We start from the raw sequence: 19,126 nt of genomic DNA, 5'->3' as shown, positions 1-19,126 counted from the left end.
GATTTTTTTTATACGTTTTTATATTTTAATATTAATTTTGGATCAAAGACTGAAACTATACACATGCTACTTGTAACTTGGGATTCTTTACTAATGATGCATTATGTAGAACACATGCAAGAAACAGTACAGTGTTCCTGTAAAGAGTCGCAAAACATGGAGAATAAAAAAGAAAGTTGGTCCAACATCAAAGCAACAACAGTCTGGACAGCTAAATGGCATGTTGTTGCCAAATCTCACTGGGCAATTACACAGTTTAAGCATGTGGGATACACTGCTCAAATATACACATATATGTATTTTTTCTGACAATAAAGTCAATTAGTTTCCACTTTGAACTGGTCTACAAAATGAAACGATGATTTTTTTTCTTCATCTGTGCTCCATTTCCACTAAATATTTTCAATTTCTCAACCTTCTGCCAATTTCTTAAAATAGTTTAGATCATAACATAGTGGCCTTGGAGAACAGAAATGTTAGAGTTGTATCTTTTCATGAACTAATTTACTTGTTTTGATGTCCTTTTAATTGCTTGAAAGATGCTAACATACATTTTATATTTCTTTTAACATATAAACTTAAAATAGATAATGAATCATATAAATATTAGCAGGTGCATTAAGAGATGAAGTGCAGTATATGCAGTGTTTTTTTTTTTTTTTTATATATTATATTGTGCACTCTCTTCATCAGGGGGCACAGAGGAATCCCTGATTATGAAGTTATAAAGTTCACTCACTCACTATGCTATATGGGGACGCTCTCATGGGGTCAACTGAAGTCACAGTAGTTTTTATCCAGTACAGCAAAAAACAGCAGGATTGGGAAGGTTACTGTACAGCTGCTTTCATTTGCACCTAAAAGACTACTCAGGTGTGCTACCACAAAGCAATAAACAAACCACAGTAGCAGTAGCTGCATGTCAAAATCAGTTTCATGAGTTTGAACAAACACAAACGTGGATGACATGGGGTTATTTACATTTTACTGGTACTTATTCATGTATTTTATTTGACAATACAAAATGCTCAGCTGATCTACTGTAGTATCACCTAGTAACATACAATGGAAATCAAAAGAACTCCATTGTGCTCAACCTCCCTACTTAGCTCTGGTGGTTTGAATTCTCAGTGAAGAATAACAAAACCCTCTGGATAGAAAATTGCATTGGAGGAACATAATTTGTTCTAAACAAAAAAAACAAAAAACAAAACCTGACACGCCCAATACTCACGTTGGCCACAGGAAGGCTGAGCGGTTTGTGGCTGTTACTGCAGTTATTACAATATTACTCATAAGTAAAATATTTTAAGCCATGCAAATGTTTTTGTTTGGATGCATGTACTCAATCCTATGAAACTGACATATTGTATTTGCCACTATGTAATACCATAGATAGAAGCCTTAACCTCCTTAGCGGTATGCCCGACACTGTGTCAGGCACACCGCTCTGTGGCCCCAGGAGTCCCCCTTAATAAATTTGTTGTCCCTAATTGCTGTAAATCCTTTAGCTAGCACTAGGCTAGCTAGTGGAAGTGTCGGGCACCCTCTGGTCGCCGCCGATCCCCCGCGATCACCCTGTTTATACATTACCCCTCTGGATCCAGCAATCGCGCAGCCTCCCGGCAGAGCTCCGGTCTCTCTAAGGGGAGGATCGAGTTTGCGCATGACGTCGGCGACGTCATGTGCGATCCTCCCCATAGTGAAGACCGGAGCTGTCCCGGGAGGCTGTGCCTCAATAATATAAAAATCGGGCACAAAGTAACAACACCTCCTGAGCGGCGTAACGCTCAGGAGGTTAAAGACTAAGGGCATTGGCACACAAGCCAATATTTAATCCTGCTCGATGAACATTACAGTCAAAATGATTGGATTATCCACTTGTTGGAAGCTGATTCTGCTGTTGATCATTTCACATTGATAAGTTAAAGTGAACCTCCGGACTAAAAATCTACTCAGCAGAACTGAAAAGGCTTGGTGTTTCTTTAACAGTTTCACAGCATCAGCACTCTGTTTTTCTTACCAAAGCATAATTTTTAGCTGCATTTTTAGCTAAGCTCCACCCATCAAAGAAAACTGCCCCGGGCTTTTTTTCCCTGATGCTTTGCAAAGCATGATGGGATTTCCTATGTTGCTATTCACGTTGCCTAGCAACTGGGAGGGGTGATCAGCACACAGGATGTAACATGTAGATACAGCGTTTTGTGAGTGGCACTCCCTACCATATGCTTAGCAGTAGTCAGTGACAGAAAATGACAGGCAAACAATAACTCTTCTCACCTTCCTTCCAGTAACTCCTTATGTATGACTTGCTCAGGCGTGTGCACTTCGGAACAATAGAAATAACAAATATTGGAACTGAAGAAACAAAGAGGAAAGAAAACGTCCGGGCACCTTCCGTCTTTAAAATTTATTGTGCAATGTCCACATCCATCAGAGTTACATACCACGAGTGATCAATATGGTGGCTGTGAGGTGGAGGTGGGGATGCCGGGCATCAGTAGGGGCTTGCGACGGCCGTTTCGCGTCTTGCTAGACGCTTGGTCACGCTGTGCTCCCGTTACTGTGGCAATGCGCAGACATCCGGTATATGCGGCGGTAAACCCCGCCCCTTCCGGGTTTCGCGTATGCCAAAGCTGTGAAGACCAATGGGAGAGGTTACTGAGCACGGGATGCACGTTATTGAACAACAAAGGACTACATTACCCATAAGCCCATGCACGATGGAATACGAGAGAAGGGCGGTATGCCTCCGCCCAGTCTCTTTCCACCAATGGATGACAGAGCACTCAGCCTGACCTATCCAATATGCAATGGCTTAGGAAGCCTGCATATATTTTCGCGGGGCAAATAAGAAGAAACGTAGTGTAATGGGGATGTATTGCATATTCCACAACCATCCCCATTAATGTTCAAAAAACATCCCGGATCAGCACACCTCATAGTGATGTGTGTTGGGTGGCAAAAAGTGACAATTACTGTGACTTCATAGATAAATAAGCACAAACGTTTAAAAACACACAAGACCTGGGGAGATTCAGACTCAACTGCAGTCACAAAGCTGCTTAGGCTATAATACACCACTACTGAAATTACATCGGTACATTTCGTAAACGGATATGTAAACCATTATAACCATAATACTAATATGGGGGACGTGGGAAAGAATTAGGGGAATACTGACAGGAGCCACATTAAGGGATCCCCAATTCCATCAAATCAGCCACATATTTCAGAAACACAATATGCCATACAAAAGGTCACCCACAAGAGACAGCGGTCTAAATATACATTGTAAATATAAATAGAAATGAATCCAAAACCTCAATTGATCTCAATCATGGATCTAGCATACATGCCAATTCTATTTTCTCATTCAGGCCTGCTGGTCCCATGGCTTCCGTACGTAATATTATACATGTTTCCCTTCTGAGGAGTAGTTTCTCCCTGTCCCCCCCTCTCCTGGGGGCTTCAACTTTTTCCAGGATCGCAAATCTCAACCCATGACATACACCTCCATGTGCCTCCTTCATGTGCAGAACCAATCTGGTACAACTCTTCCCAGCTTTAATGACACTAATGTGTTCACCGATACGTTTTTTCAAAGGTCTAGTTGTTTAACCTATGTAATATCTTTTGCATGGGCAAAACAACACATAAACCACATGATCACTCTGGCAGGTATATAGCCCCTTACTTCGAAATTCAACCCCTCCATCAACAACTTTCTGTGTGAGCATCTTTGGGCAATACTTGCAAAATCCACATCTAAAATTCCCTCTGGTGGAGTAACGATCTAACCAAGTTGTCCGTTTAGGTGACACAAATTCACTTCTGGTCAGGTAATTCCTCAAGGTAGGTGCTCTTCTGAACACCACTCTGGGGGGTTCTTTCACCTTCCCCATTAATTCTGGATCCTGATTGATCATCCCCCAATGTTTGAAGATGCTTTGTCTAATTCTACCAGCCATGGGGTTATAATCAAAAGAAAAAAACATTCTATTGTCTTTCTCTCCTCCTACTGCTCTGCCCTTTAGCAAAGTTGCTCTATCCTGTTCTGCGGCTTGCCCTCTTGCTCTAATCAGCAGGTGTGGATCGTAACCGCTCTTAATAAATCTAGCAGTCAGCTCTGTCGCCTGTTCATTAAAAGCGATACGCGACCGATTATTTCTCCGTAGGCGTAAAAATTGACCATATGGAATTGCATCCACCACATGCTTAGGGTGGAAGCTCTTTGCATGGAGGATTGAATTGGTCGCGGTTGGCTTTCGATACCCCTCACTGACTAATCCCTCATCCGTTATCTTGAGTCTTAAATCGAGAAAGACCACTTCGTCTCCAAACATCTCCGATGTAAATTGCATATTAATTTGATTGACATTTATATGATTCACAAAGTCCTCAAATTCTGCTTGAGTTCCAGACCACACCACCAGGACGTCGTCCACGTACCTGGACCACCGTCTGATGTGCCTCCGGAATGGATTAGAATCTGAATGCACAGCAGACTCTTCCCACGCCCCCAAGAATAGGTTTGCAAAGGAGCACGCCACCGGGGTCCCCATAGCTGTCCCCGCGACCTGCTGGTACCAACGGCCGTCAAACATAAAAGCATTGTGTGTCAACACAAAGTGCAAACACTCACAAATAAACTCGATACATTTCTCATCCTTGTTAGTACGTTGTAAAACATTTTTTGACCGCCTGTACCCCGAGGTCTTGGGGAATTCTGCTATACAGACTGACCACGTCTATAGTGGCCAGCCTGTCACCCGGGACCCAGGTGGCGCGCTCCACCTCCTGCAACACCTCCAGGGTGTCCCTCAGATAAGAGGGCACCCCTGCAAGTAAGGGGCGGAGAAGGTGGTCCAGGTACCTGGACAATCTCTCAGTGAGAGACCCACAGCCTGAGACTATGGGACGTCCCGGCGGTGCGGTCATAGATTTGTGCAATTTTGGGATGTGGTACCACACCGGTCGTCTGGGGAAGGCTGGGACAAGGTCCTCCGCCAATTTTCTTGGCAAGAGACCCCCCACAGCTCCCCCATTCAACAGTGCTTTGAGGCCTGACTGGTATTGGTTGGTTGGATCACAAGGAAGCGGACAATAGGTGTCTCTGTCCCCAAGTTGCCTTTCGGCTTCTGTCTTGTATTGTTGGACGGTCATTATTACCAAATTGCCACCCTTGTCCGCATTCCTGATCAACCTGTCATTCTTCCTCAACCAGTCCAGCGCCTGTTTCTCCTGTTTGCTCACGTTGGGGATGGTCTGTTCGTGAATTTGGGCTTTCATGTCATTTAGAACAGCATTAAAAAAATGGTCCAGACTGGACCCTGGGCTTACTGGGAAGGGTTGTACCGATCTACATGCTCTGAAAGATGAATTATCCCCCAACGTGAGCCCATCCATAATTGAACTATTTGACCAGTCCATCCTCCCACCCTCTTCCCAGAGTTCCTGCAACATGATCTCTATTTCCTCATCTGTGGGATCCCACCGCGTCACTGGATGCAAGTCCAGATCGCAAGTGGCTGAACCCTGCGTCATCTGAGAAAAATTAAGTGTATCACCCTCAATTTCCTGGCGGGTAGCTCTTGGGGTACACCCCTGCTCCCCTATCCTATTGGCTATTGTCATGGGGTGTATACTTGGACTTAAGGAAGTTGTGCTCTCTTGATTCTGGACTCCATTGTTCAACCTGCCAAATCTCTGGCAGATCGCCAACTTGCGTACTGACTTATAGAGGTCGATGGTGAAAGCCACAATATCAAATCCCTGTGTGGGACTAAAATTAGGGCCTCGTCTGAGGAGGGAGATGCAATCTTGCGGAATGGGTTCCCCTGAAATGTTTACTACTTGTAGTGTGTCCTGTTGCTTATTATCCACTATGCGGTGGCTTTCCGTTTTTTCTTCGGTTGTTTGACATCTTTGACCCCTTCCCAATGCACTGTCTTTGAGGAGCCTCCCCCGTGTACCTCCTCTTCCTCGTCGGATTCTGGATCTAAAGGGCCCACTGCTCCTACACATGATGGATCTGATGGACCTTCTTCCTTTTTCGGGGTTTTCGGATTCCTTTTGGGTTTTCTCCTGGGGGGCCGCCTTGGTTGTTTCCCCTGGTCTGGGTCACTGTCAGAGCCTGAATCAGTGGTCCAGTATCCCCGGCCTTTTGGATGTCTAGAAACCGGGGCTAGACCCCAATTAAAGATCTTTCCTTTTTTTAAATCCTCTTTATCACGAAGGAATTTTTTCAACTTTCTGGTTTTAATTTCGTCTTGAATTTTTATCACTTTATCTTCGATTTTGGAAGTTACTGCCTTGAATTTTTCCTTGGTGACCGAAATCTCGTATTTCTGTTTGGTGTCACTGACGTCGGCTGATACTTTGTTGTATTCTAGGATGGTGCGTGCCAAAACTATATTTTGCAATCTTTTGGCGAGGTCTAGATGTGCCTCTGTCCAATCCTCTACAAACTGTGTATCGTCCCGATATTCCGATGGCTCCCAATATCGTCTGAACCCTCTGGCTACATATCCGTCATCTTTGTATCTTTTCAAAGTGGTGACTGTCCAAAACAGCTTTGTTTCCTGCTCACTGAGTCTCCTCAATTTGGTCTCCAAAACCCGGGCCCCCACCTCCTTGTTCGCTTCTGTCGATGTTGCTGCGTTAGAGAAAAAATTCTTGGGATCTTCCCTTCCTACAGCTACCTTGTCACTGACAATTAGTGAATCAATGTCCAGTGAATCTATCTCGTTTTCAGAGTCACTGAAACCATCTGCATTTGCTGTAGCCTCATTGGATTGTGAGGTCATGATAGGGGTGCTCAACTCTCAGTAGAAGAAGAAGAAAAAGAAGCACACTTGATGTAACATGTAGATACAGCGTTTTGTGAGTGGCACTCCCTACCATATGCTTAGCAGTAGTCAGTGACAGAAAATGACAGGCAAACAATAACTCTTCTCACCTTCCTTCCAGTAACTCCTTATGTATGACTTGCTCAGGCGTGTGCACTTCGGAGCAAGTAGAAATGACAAATATTGGAACTGAAGAAACAAAGAGGAAAGAAAACGTCCGGGCACCTTCCTTCTTTAAAATTTATTGTGCAATGTCCACATCCATCAGAGTTACATACCACGTGATCAGCACACAGAACAGTTGGAACTGTGTCTCATGCTCCCTGTCACCTCCTTTCAACCAAAAAGATGGCTGCCCTCATGAAATCCAACATTTGCCTGTTCCTTTAAAACAGGGTAGGTAAGAGATTATAAAAACTATCTATTTTAATTAACATAACTAATGTAACTTAATGACAGTATGTTTTGTTTAGGCCGACGTTCCTCTTTAAGGAAGGACACCCCAATAGCATTAAGAGCCTAATTACCACTCCACAGGGAAATTTCAAATCTCTGAAAGAAAGTTGGATATTTGAATACAGATGTATGAAAAAGGTTTAAAACTCTAAAGGTTTTAATATAAAACCTGAAGTCATGGTTAAGTATGAACCTTGATCCCATCTGGCTTACCATGGACTGTATTCTGACAGACATATACCTAACTGACTGTCTGCCTCTTTAACCCATTCAGGTTCCGTCGTTTTCACGTGAGAAATGTTCACCTCCCATTCATTAGCCTATAACTTTATCACTACTTATCACAATGAACTGATCTATATCTTGTTTATTTCCGCCACCAATTAGGCTTTCTTTGGGGGGTACATTTTGCTAAGAGCCACTTTACTGTAAATGCATTTTAACAGGAAGAATAAGAAAAAATGGAAAAATTCATTATTTCTCAGTGTTCAGCCATTATAGTTTTAAAATAATACATGCCTCCATAATTAAAACTCACGTATTGTATTTGCCCATATGTCCCGGTTATTACACCGTTAAAATTATGTCCCTATCACAATGTATGGCGACAATATTTTATTTGGAAATAAAGGTGCATTTTTTCCATTTTGCATCTATTACTATTAACAAGTTTAAAATAAAAAAAATATAGAAATATTTCATCTTTACATTGATATTTAAAAAGTTTAGACCCTTAGGTAAATATTCACATGTTTTTTTTTTTATTGTAATGTTTTTTGTTCTTTTATAGTAAACATTTTATTTGGGTAGTTTTGGGAGGGTGGGAGGTAAACAATACATTTATAATGTAAATGTGTGTTAATTTTTATATTTTTTTACATTCAGTTGTAGTATTAGTTTTTGACAACAAGATGGCGGCCATGAGTTTGTTTACATGACGTCACTCTAAGCGCAACACATGCTTAAAGTGATGCATCGGGGAGGGAACAGCCAAAAAAAGCACAGCTTCCGAGAGAAGATTTCGCTTTTTCAGCGGGGGAGAGGAATCAGTGATTGGGCACCATAGCCGATACATTGATTCCGTGGCTACCGAATCCGCGGCCAGGAGTGCACGTGCACGATCGGCCGCGGTAGCGCGCATGGTTCCTGGACGTAGTTTCTACGTCCAGGAACCAAAATAGGTTAATATATCCAAATCTTGTATTGCCTGTAGTGTCCTCTGGCTGATAGCCAATTCAGCTTAGTCCACACTTGTGCGGATGCAGAATGGAAACAGAGCACATATCCATGAGGTTGATGCGTTCTGTCCATTCTGCATCTGCTTTGCGCAAATACACCTGCGTCCGCTCAGTGTCCGCAAGGGTCACAATGTCAGCCCATTCGCATCACCTCTCACCGGTCTCCCGCTGCCGCTTATCCCCTTCAGCAGCCTGGGGGCCAGTAGAAGCATGGCTCTCTCCATAGGCTGCAACAGGCCAAGTCTCCCTAGCAACAGGGAGAATTCTCATTGGTCCAACATGAACCAGTGAGAATTCTCCCTGTTGCTGAGGATTCCCATTGGTCTGTTTCAGCCCAATGGAGAATCCCTATGCTACTGTCGGACTCTGGGCTGTTCAGAATGGTGATGGACAGTGGGGCGCATGAGTATCACGTCTCGGCAGCGGAGTGGATGTGACAAAGTGGGCGACGCGGATCGGCGACTAGCCTAGTGAGAGCGGACAGTGTCCGTTCTCATAGTCTTGCATTGGATACGTTTTCCCATCCAGTCTGGGAAAGAGTGTCAAATTCGGACTATCTCCATGACGTTTTCTTTCCTTTGCAACACGGACCTGTATGCGATCCGTGTTTCTGAACAAGTGGAAGCGGGTCCTATTTTTAACATAGGATCCGCTTCCTGCATTTCTACAGAGCTTTAAAAATGTATCCCATAGATATTTTTTTAAAACAAGTGTGGACCACCGCTCCTGTACTTGTTTACTCTCAGGGTACATTATATCTAATCACTGATGATGTTTTTTACATTTCAAAGAAGGTAAGACATGGTGCCAGTTTCTGAATAAGCCTACAGATTCATATATAAGTCTTTGTATGTTACATTAACATTTGTACCATTCTGATCCAATTCTGTATTATGCCTGAAGAAGAAACTTAAAGTTTCAAAAGCTTGCAATAAACTATGTAGCGTTTGTTATTACAGGTATTACCTGAATCAACATTTGTTGTTTAGACATCGGCATTCACCTGTTTTGTGTTAAGATGTGCTGATAAATATTAATCAGCACTGCATATGTCACACCGTGTACCTGTGTAGCCTCTATCAATATTTACAGGAAATCTCTGGGACTTTTCAGGCTGATCAGGATTGGGAAAACAATTTTAAACAAATTAATTCCTGAACAGTTGCCTGCAATTTGGATTGTGTACATAGTCCAAATGTTTTTATGCAAGCAAGTAGAGGTACTGGTTTGTCACCCGAGATATATCAGAAAAAGAAATTGAACCCCCTGCCAAGGTTCTTCTAATAGGGAGATCTGTCCTTCACTCATAGCAGTCAGTAATAAACAAAAAGTATCACCTCTTGTCTACTGAAAGGTTTTCAATGATCAAACTTTACCAGTTGGCCGATGTTATGGCAACAAAAGTGTTATGCTGTGATCAAAGTAAACTCCAGAAGAATTAAGCGGCTAAACAAGGGCGTAGGGCCCGTGGTCGCAGCGGTCGCCTTGGCGACCGGGCCCGGCTCCTGAGGAGGCGGGGGAGGGGCCCGGGGGGCCCATCTCCGTTTGGAGGGCCATGCGCCCGTTCGCGCTGGTAGGAGGGAGCCGGAGCCGAAGCCGCGGGGAGGGCAGCCCGACCTCTTCCTCCCTTCCTCTCCCCGGGGCCCCCCCTCAGATGCAGAGTAAGCGGCTAACGGAAGCGCTATAGGCAGAACTCACCTCCCTGCGTTCCACTCGCCGCTGATCTCCTCTCTGGCTGGCTCTGCATAGATGTTGTTACACACGCAGCTTCCGGCTAAACAGGAAGCTGCGTGTGTAAGCATCTATGCAGAGCCAGCCAGAGAGGAGATCAGCGGCGATTGGAACCAGGGAAGGAGGTGAGTTCTGCCTATAGCGCTTCCGTTAGCCGCTTACTCTGCATCTGAGGGGGGGCCCCGGGGAGAGGAAGGGAGGGAGAGGTCGGGCTGCCCTCCCCGCGGCTGCGCCCCCCCCCTCCATTATGGGGACGGGCAGCTACCTAATCTATCCTGGGGGGCAGCTACCTAATCTATCCTGGGGGGCACCTACCTAATCTAACCTATACTGGGGGGCAGCTACCTAATCTATCCTGGGGGCAGCTACCTAATCTATCCTGGGGGGCACCTACCTAATCTATCCTGGGGGGCACCTACCTAATCTATCCTGGGGGGCACCTACCTAATCTAACCTATACTGGGGGGCACCTACCTAATCTAACCTAATCCTGGGGGGCAGCTACCTAATCTAACCTATACTGGGGGGCACCTACCTAATCTATCCTGGGGGCAGCTACCTAATCTATCCTGGGGGGCAGCTACCTAATCTAACCTAATCCTGGGGGGCAGCTACCTAATCTATCCTGGGGGGCACCTACCTAATCTAACCTAATCCTGGGGGGCAGCTACCTAATCTAACCTATACTGGGGGGCACCTACCTAATCTATCCTGGGGGGCAGCTACCTAATCTATTCTGGGGGGCAGCTACCTAATCTAACCTATACTGGGAGGCACCTACCTAATCTATCCTGGGGGCAGCTACCTAATCTATCCTGGGGGGCAGCTACCTAATCTAACCTAATCCTGGGGGGCAGCTACCTAATCTAACCTATACTGGGGGGCACCTACCTAATCTATCCTGGGGGCAGCTACCTAATCTATCCTGGGGGGCACCTACCTAATCTAACCTAATCCTGGGGGGCAGCTACCTAATCTAACCTATACTGGGGGGCACCTACCTAATCTATCCTGGGGGCAGCTACCTAATCTATCCTGGGGGGCACCTACCTAATCTAACCTAATCCTGGGGGGCAGCTACCTAATCTAACCTATACTGGGGGGCACCTACCTAATCTATCCTGGGGGCAGCTACCTAATCTATCCTGGGGGGCACCTACCTAATCTAACCTAATCCTGGGGGCAGCTACCTAATCTAACCTATACTGGGGGGCACCTACCTAATCTATCCTGGGGGGCAGCTACCTAATCTATTCTGGGGGGCAGCTACCTAATCTAACCTATACTGGGAGGCACCTACCTAATCTATCCTGGGGGCAGCTACCTAATCTATCCTGGGGGGCAGCTACCTAATCTAACCTAATCCTGGGGGGCAGCTACCTAATCTATCCTGGGGGGCTGCTACCTAATCTAACCTAATCCTGGGGGGCAGCTACCTAATCTATCCTGGGGGGCACCTACCTATTCTAACCTAATCCTGGGGGGCAGCTATCTAATCTATCCTGGGGGGCAGCTACCTAATCTATCCTGGGGGGAAGCTACCTAAACTATCCTGGGGGGCAGCTACCTCATCTAACCTATACTGGGGGGCACCTACCTAATCTATCCTGGGGGCAGCTACCTAATCTATCCTGGGGGGCAGCTACCTAATCTAACCTATACTGGGGGGCAGCTACCTAATCTAACCTATACTAGGGGGCACCGACCTAATCTAATTTATACTGAGGGCACCTACCTATCTAACCTATACTGGGGGCACTTACTTATCTAACCTGTATTGGGGGCACCTAGCTAGCCTATACAGGTGGCAACTAAACTGGCTACCTATATTGGAGGCACCTACCTAACTAACCTATACTGGGGGCACCTACCTATCTAACCTACGCTGGGGGCAACTATTCTGGCTACCTATATTAGAGGCACCCACCTAGCTAACCTGTACTGGGGGCACCTATCTATCTAACTTATACCGGCGGCGCCTGCCTATCTCACCTATACCGGGGGCAACTATACTGGCTTACCTATGCCTGACTACCTATACTGGGGGTACCTATAGCTGGCTATAGGGATTTTGATATGTGTGTGCATCCGTCGGGTGTTGTCGGGGGAGGGGGGGCTGTTGTTGCCGGGGGGGGGGGGGGGCCCACATCCAGATTCCGCATCGGGGCCCAGAGGTTTGTAGCTACGCCACTGCGGCTAAAATATATCAGTCTGAAATATGCTATAAATGCATTTCCAAAACTCTGATATTCTTAGTAAACCCCAAGCCATCATTGTAAACTAGAAACAAACTATTATAAATTTTGCTCAATCCTAAAAAATACCTCCCTGGTAGTGGTCCTTTGGCAATTTTAGTGCCTAACACCATTTTACTTTACTGGCATTTCAGTGGGGAAGGCAGGTTCAAAATCATGCAGAAAACACCACCTCTGCTGCAGCAAAAGCCATGCAACTATCAATCCAATCATTCCTGCACCCAAATGATAACAAGAACAGCCTTTCTGGGCTAAATTATAATCAAATTTCAGTTCACAAATTGACTGGACCCAAGTTTTTAGATAATTAGATTTTTTTTTAAATCAAACTCAAGACTAATTAATTGAAATTGTTGCATGGTAGCTTATATTTGTACTAACTCTACAGGAAAATGAACCTTAAATAAAGTGATTGTGCATCGCAACAAGTAGGCACCTACCGCAGAGTGCATATGTTGAACGATACGGCTGTACTGTACTTCACCTTTGCTGACTAATACTAGTCCTGTTTTCTCTCTATAGCTGTACTTTTGAGAACATTTAATATAGACAGGTCCAGTTTGGTTTCACAGATAGCTAAGATGATGCTGAAAATGTTACCAGGTTATGGGAGAAAAGCACTTTAGAAAAGCTATTGTATTAAACAAAAGCACTTTAATTAGACATTCTTATTACAAAAGCAATGTTAACAAAAGGGTGTATGGATGTTTCCTTATAACAATACCTTTGTCCCATAGCTTGCTGCTCTCGAAGTTGAAGAAAGATTTCCTCATGCTCCTTTTCCTTTCTCTGAATTTCCCCTTTAAGGATCTCTGTAGTTTGCTCCAGATCTGCAATATGACTAGACTGTGATTCTACAACATTTTCACTGTGGATAAAAGACAAAGTACACTACAGTCAGCCAGTAACCTCACAACTCTCTTGCTTTGCAGTACAAAGGCTGTGCATTTAAAACTCCCAGTGGACAGTGTCTTTATACCTTTATATAATTTATCTGTTTTGTGTGGCTTTTCTGGTTTCCTCCCTCAGATAAAAACATGATTGGTTAGGTTATTCAATGTTCTTTAGAACTATACCTATACCTGATATGCTGTGTGGTATTGTTCTGTGCCAAAGTGGGGTTACCACACAAACTTGTAGTAATATTGCAGTCCACAGACATTGCACGGCAATATCACCCTTATTACCGGCACTGTGCACTGCAAGTTACGCTATTAGCGCGACCTGCGGTTCTCTACTAGCACAACCATTGCTATGGCCACGTGGATTACTAAACAAGTAACGATTTTGTTAGTGGAGTACCGCGGGTTGCGCTAATAGCGTAATTTGCGGTGCAGTGCCATTAGTAAGGGTAATAAAGGGCAATATTACTCCAAGTTTGTGCATCAAGCCAACTGACTGCTTGCAGGTCATGAACTTACTATTCTGGAACATAGACTGATACAAATGGTTTATGATCTCAAAGTGCAAGAGAAAATGATGGCGATATAACGTGTACAAACCTATTTGCATTTTAAGTATGTCTCCATAAATATAATTTAATGAGTACTCGAGCCGAAGCTAAGGTACAAAATTAGATTCTTTCCTAAAGAGAGGGAAGCCTCAGGATCCTATTGAGGCTTCCTACTCTGCTGTGTTGTCCCTCGTCGCTGAGCGCACCCCTCCCCAGAAGATAAGCGACAATGCATTGTCGCTAATCCTATAAGGGGCATGTAGCTCTTCTTCCTGCAGCGTGGCCAGGCAATAGCCGACCCAGCCTGCCCGCGCAGAAAGCTGAAGACGCAGGCCCTGTGGTACTGTGCATGTGAGAGCAGGCTCGCACGGCTACTGTGCGGCCCCACTTCAAGAAGAAGAGCTGCACGGCCCCGACATGGAGGGGGGCTGCGCGTTCTGCAACGGGGGGCTTTACATCAGTGAGGGAAGCCTCGATAGGATCCAGAGGCTTTCCCTCTTTTAAGGTATATAGATTATTTTGATACCGGGCTTTGGCTCGGAATCACTTTAAAACATGATCTGCTTTTCTCGCAAGTCCAACAACTGGATAACGAAAACCCATTGCAACAATTGTGTGTAAAATAAATAAATACAAAAAAATTAAATTATAATGCTTGTTCATATTTGTATTACATAAAATGATACAAAAATAGAAACTTTGAAGTGCCAATTCATATAAATCAGTAAAGATATTTGAATAAGATGCAACATTCAAGAGTTTAAGAATCTACCATGTTGACATTCTAAAAATCTTGTTTTCCTATCCTGAATGATTTCTCATACACTCATCTGGGACAAGTATGCAGATTTAAAAAGTCATAACACCTGATCTGCATATTTGATTTATATATTAGGTGTCCTACCCAAGATGATATGCGAGATAGACGTGTGTACAGCGATAAGCTTACAAAAAACTAGGCTATGTGTTCTTTTTTTTCTTTTTCTGCCTGAAAAAGTTAACATTTAGCTATACAGGTGACAGTTTCTCTCAAATTGGGACTAAGTCAGACCAAGGGCTTACTTCCACTGCTGTGGAGTGCGCAGTGTTCCCCCCTGCAAGCAGGATTTTGCGCTTTCTGCTAGTGGGTTCACCCCACATAGGAATTCACTGGCAAGCGCTAGCAAAGCACTCCTAATGGGTCCCAGCTCTCAATTCAAACTGAATCCATCACTTGAGAATCAAACCTTCAGTATGCCCACATTTGATATAATCAAATAGGGACAGCCAAGTTCAGAGAACCAACCATGTGTATGCAAGAAGGGTATCCCCACTCCAGCAAGGTTGTGGCTAGCAACACAAAACAGTTGTTGTGCGAGTTTCAACTTTGCCTCTCATAGATTGATAAATCAATTAAAGGAATACTATCAATACCCAAGTGTTCTAAAATGACAATGTACAAATAATATCTAAGTAGCTGTGTAAACATTTTCCTACTTTTCATGTTAAATATCAGAGGCAAAAGCTGTAATTTATTGAGGGTAGGATTTAGCTCTATTGGGACAAATAAATTGCAGAAGGGGTGCCTTCTTCAATGCACAACCAGAGTTGCATATCAGACTACGGAAAGCAAATATCAAACATATCAAACTCTGAAAGCAAAAACAGTATGAAAAGATGTGACAATTAGTTACATTTCCTCTGCTCTCTTCAGACACTTCAGTCAGAAACACAGAAGCTGCTGCTGTTTCTCTCTGTCACACACAGAGTTACACATAGAGTTAACTGATCAAGTGTGAGGGGAATTTCCCCTCTCCTCATGGCTCAGTCAGCCGTCAGTTTTGGCATCAGTAAAGTTTGAAGGTATTTTGATAACAGTAAACAAAGAGGTTGCTACTAAAATGTATACACCAGTACTTAGCAGCACTTCCCAAACAATTCCTGTGTCAATTGAAAAAAATATGTGAATCGATAGTATTCCTTTAAGTAAAATCACAGCAATCAGTTTTGATAGTAAACTTGAGGCTCAGATAATTTGACCTTGGAGCAACCTCAAATCTCTTTCATTGCTGCCTGATGTGTAATTTAATATAAAGTATGTTGTAGCCACATAACCGCTGGACATGCTTCTTGTTCCAACTCAATGTGACACAGGGCTGAGAATGTTTTTTCTGTGTGGCTGAGAACCCAGTTCGACCCCGTCAAACAGCTGAATATTGATTTTGCATGAGTTAGACAGCAGAAGACCAAATTTGCCACTGCTTACAAATATGCCCCATAGATGTTTTACAGTTGTTTTTTTAGGAACATAAAAAAGACATACAGATTTCTAATCTCTGCCCTGGCTTCTTCAAGCAAACTGTGCCCGTAACGTGGAAGAGCAGCTTGAGTTGATCTAGACGCGATGTCACGATTTTGAACTTGCATTCCTGAAAATAAAGCACAATTTAAGGTAACCCAACTCTGAAATTTATATAGAATGACTGTTGCATTTTTAACACCCTAAAACGTTTCCCTTGTAATTTTTTTTCCCATATGTGATGTGAACAAGTACACCACAATCCCTCATACGAAATCTGGTTCTTTGCATCTGCTGCAGAAGTGCATCTGGTAGATTTTACTAACTGAAGATATAGGAGATGAGAGTTTTCTGTGTCCGCTGTAATAATAGCTAAAGCACAAAAAGTATTTTCACTATCTCAGTTGCTCTGTGTTGATTTTTATCAATGTAAAGGAGGCAATGCCAATGTGAGTCAGTTGGTGAAAGCATCAGCTGACGCTGAAAGTTTTTGCAGGGGCTTTGCAGTTTCTATCCCGATCTATTAAGTCTAATGTAAGACCATGGCTTCTTACAAAAACATCACTTGTTAAAGCACACCTGACCCAAGGCAAAACTACCTAAGGTAAGAAAAAGTGGCATGATTTCTTGTCCTTGCTCCCTCAGATCCCCATAAATCAATCAACCCACTTGCTGCGATGTTCCCTTCTATCACCCTCCAATTCCCTCCTCTTCCCCACACCATTCACGCCCCTTAAAAGAAAGAAAAAGGGAAGGCGATAGGAGGTAACATCTCAGGATGTCTGTCTCTTCTTGTCTGAAAATCTGACTTTAGCTAAAAGTCGACATTTTCAAGGGGTGATTACAGGAGGCAGACAAAAAAACTAAACAAAAAAAACTTCATAGCAATTTGTAAAGCAACATTATTTGCTACTTTATAAATAGGCAACTAAACTAAATTTAAAGAATCAAATGTCAATGGCTTGATTGTCCTTCTGATGCAGTGTTTTTAATAATTTAACCCAATGACCTTTAACAAGTATGCAGATTTATAACAAAAGAAAAACAGGAGAGGATAGACGGCAGGCCTGACAGGCGCATGTACATTTCATACACTGTAAGTGTAACTTTTATCAGCGTGTCTAATCGTAGTAATAAAGTTATTGCACCAGTGGTGCGCTCCTCTTTTCTTTTTGGTTTCCTGCAGATTTATAAGTATGTTGACTTACATCTGGGCACACTAGCTGCATGATTGTTTCAGACACTTCTCAACGCAAAAAAGGTTAGCAGAATGCAGTGGCCCAGCTTAAGAGCTCTGGGCCCCAGAGTGAGTTTTACATTGAGCCCCCTCAAGTGCTCTATACATAATTGATATGCAGCTATACATAACAATTGATATGCAGCACCAAAAACTGCCAAGGACAGCTGCAGTGTCAGAGAGGTATAAGCTGGTGACAACTAATCAAAGCACATATAGAAGTGATTATTAGCAGCATAGCACCAATAAAGAGCTAATAAAGAGGTTTAAGAAGGGTCCCTCTGGTCCAGGAGCCCTGGTACGGCTACTACCTTTGCACCCCCTATTGCTACATTACTGGCAGAATGACTAGGCAGCTATGCATCAGTGTGATGAATGAGATGACTGGTAATTATCCACCTTCTTGAGAGGTACAATGCTGCTCTGCATTGCAAGCAGTACAAAGCTGATGCCTCTTGTTGTAACAGATAATAACGCATTGAAAACAATTTGGGTCACCCCAAGCTGCTTGGTTACTCTGTTGTACTGGTCAAAGCCCTATCCCATACAGCCATATTAATCCCTGCCATGTACTGAGAAGGACCAAAAGTCAGGAACAGGCTGTGTCTACATGTGGGGTTGATGTGGCTGTGTAAAATTGAAAGCTATAGATATAGGCTTGCTATACACCAGGGGTTCTGGATGCTAGCCTGGTTACAAGGGCATACAGAGATAATTTGCATATTCAGTAGTGGTGCATTGTGGGTAACCACACATTTCACTTATAGCTGAATTATTGCAAGTTTCCTACTGTTTTAGGAAGGTAAATCACACCAAACATTGCTATTTTAGTAGGAGGGCTTTTCGGTCTCTTTTAGCCCCCTATACTTACCTACTGGTTTGGGTCACCTGGAGCTGCCTGGTTACTCTGTTGTACTGGTCCAAGCCCTATCCCATACAGCCATATCAATCCCTGCCATGTACTGAAGAGGACCAAAAGTCCAAAACAGGCTGTCTACACGTGGGGTTGATGTGGCTGTGTAAAATTTAATGCTATAGGCTTGCTATACATCAGCAGTTATGGACGCTAGCTTGGCTACAGGGGCATAAAGATATATTAACCAAAGTTGAGTTGAGGGCTAGGACAGCTGTTTTACATACCTCTTCGGATGTTTTCTTGAATTAATACATCTTCAGCAACTTTTCGAAGTCCTGTATTGACACGGGACTGTATGTGGTTATATGGAGTATGTCGGTGTCCCTGAGTTTGCAGTTGCTGTTTAGCAGCTATTAAGCGATTGTGTAAAGACTCTTTCTGCTTCTCTAGGTCACGTACATTCTCCTGAAGCTGTTCAACCATCTCTTCAAGCTCCACATCTCTTCCAGTCCTTCCAGGAACACTTGAACCTTGTTCTGCTTTCTTTTTGTCCTGGACTAACCTTATTAATTTTGTGGCCATTCTAGAACCAGAGAGACAGAAACATCAAAACAAAAGTAACACCTGGTAAAGACCAGAATGATAAATATGACCTCAGTCAATTTGTTTCAAATCTAATCAAAAGCCTATGTATAATTTACAGGAATGCACAACAATAAAAATGTATAAGGTGAAAACAATCAATACCTATTATTTTTTGTAACTGTTGAT

At 43.6% G+C, this 19,126-nt stretch overlaps 1 protein-coding gene across 7 annotated transcripts in view; it reads right to left on the bottom strand.

Annotated features, from left to right (window-relative positions):
* RPGRIP1L (RPGRIP1 like) overlaps positions 1–19,126 on the bottom strand; it is a 308,845-nt gene that overhangs the window by 253,327 nt on the left and 36,392 nt on the right. For all 7 annotated transcript variants that reach the window (XM_068260505.1, XM_068260504.1, XM_068260506.1 and 4 more), the window contains 3 exons: positions 18,640–18,938; positions 16,287–16,392; positions 13,256–13,399 (listed from right to left, as the gene is read on the bottom strand). In XM_068260505.1, coding sequence (XP_068116606.1) covers positions 13,256–13,399; positions 16,287–16,392; positions 18,640–18,938 — 549 coding nt within the window. The remainder of the gene's footprint in view (positions 1–13,255; positions 13,400–16,286; positions 16,393–18,639; positions 18,939–19,126) is intronic.

This window comes from Hyperolius riggenbachi, chromosome 11, assembly GCF_040937935.1.
Source record: "Hyperolius riggenbachi isolate aHypRig1 chromosome 11, aHypRig1.pri, whole genome shotgun sequence".
Taxonomy (NCBI): Eukaryota; Metazoa; Chordata; class Amphibia; order Anura; family Hyperoliidae; genus Hyperolius; species Hyperolius riggenbachi.
This window is presented reverse-complemented; position numbering and strand designations above follow the sequence as displayed.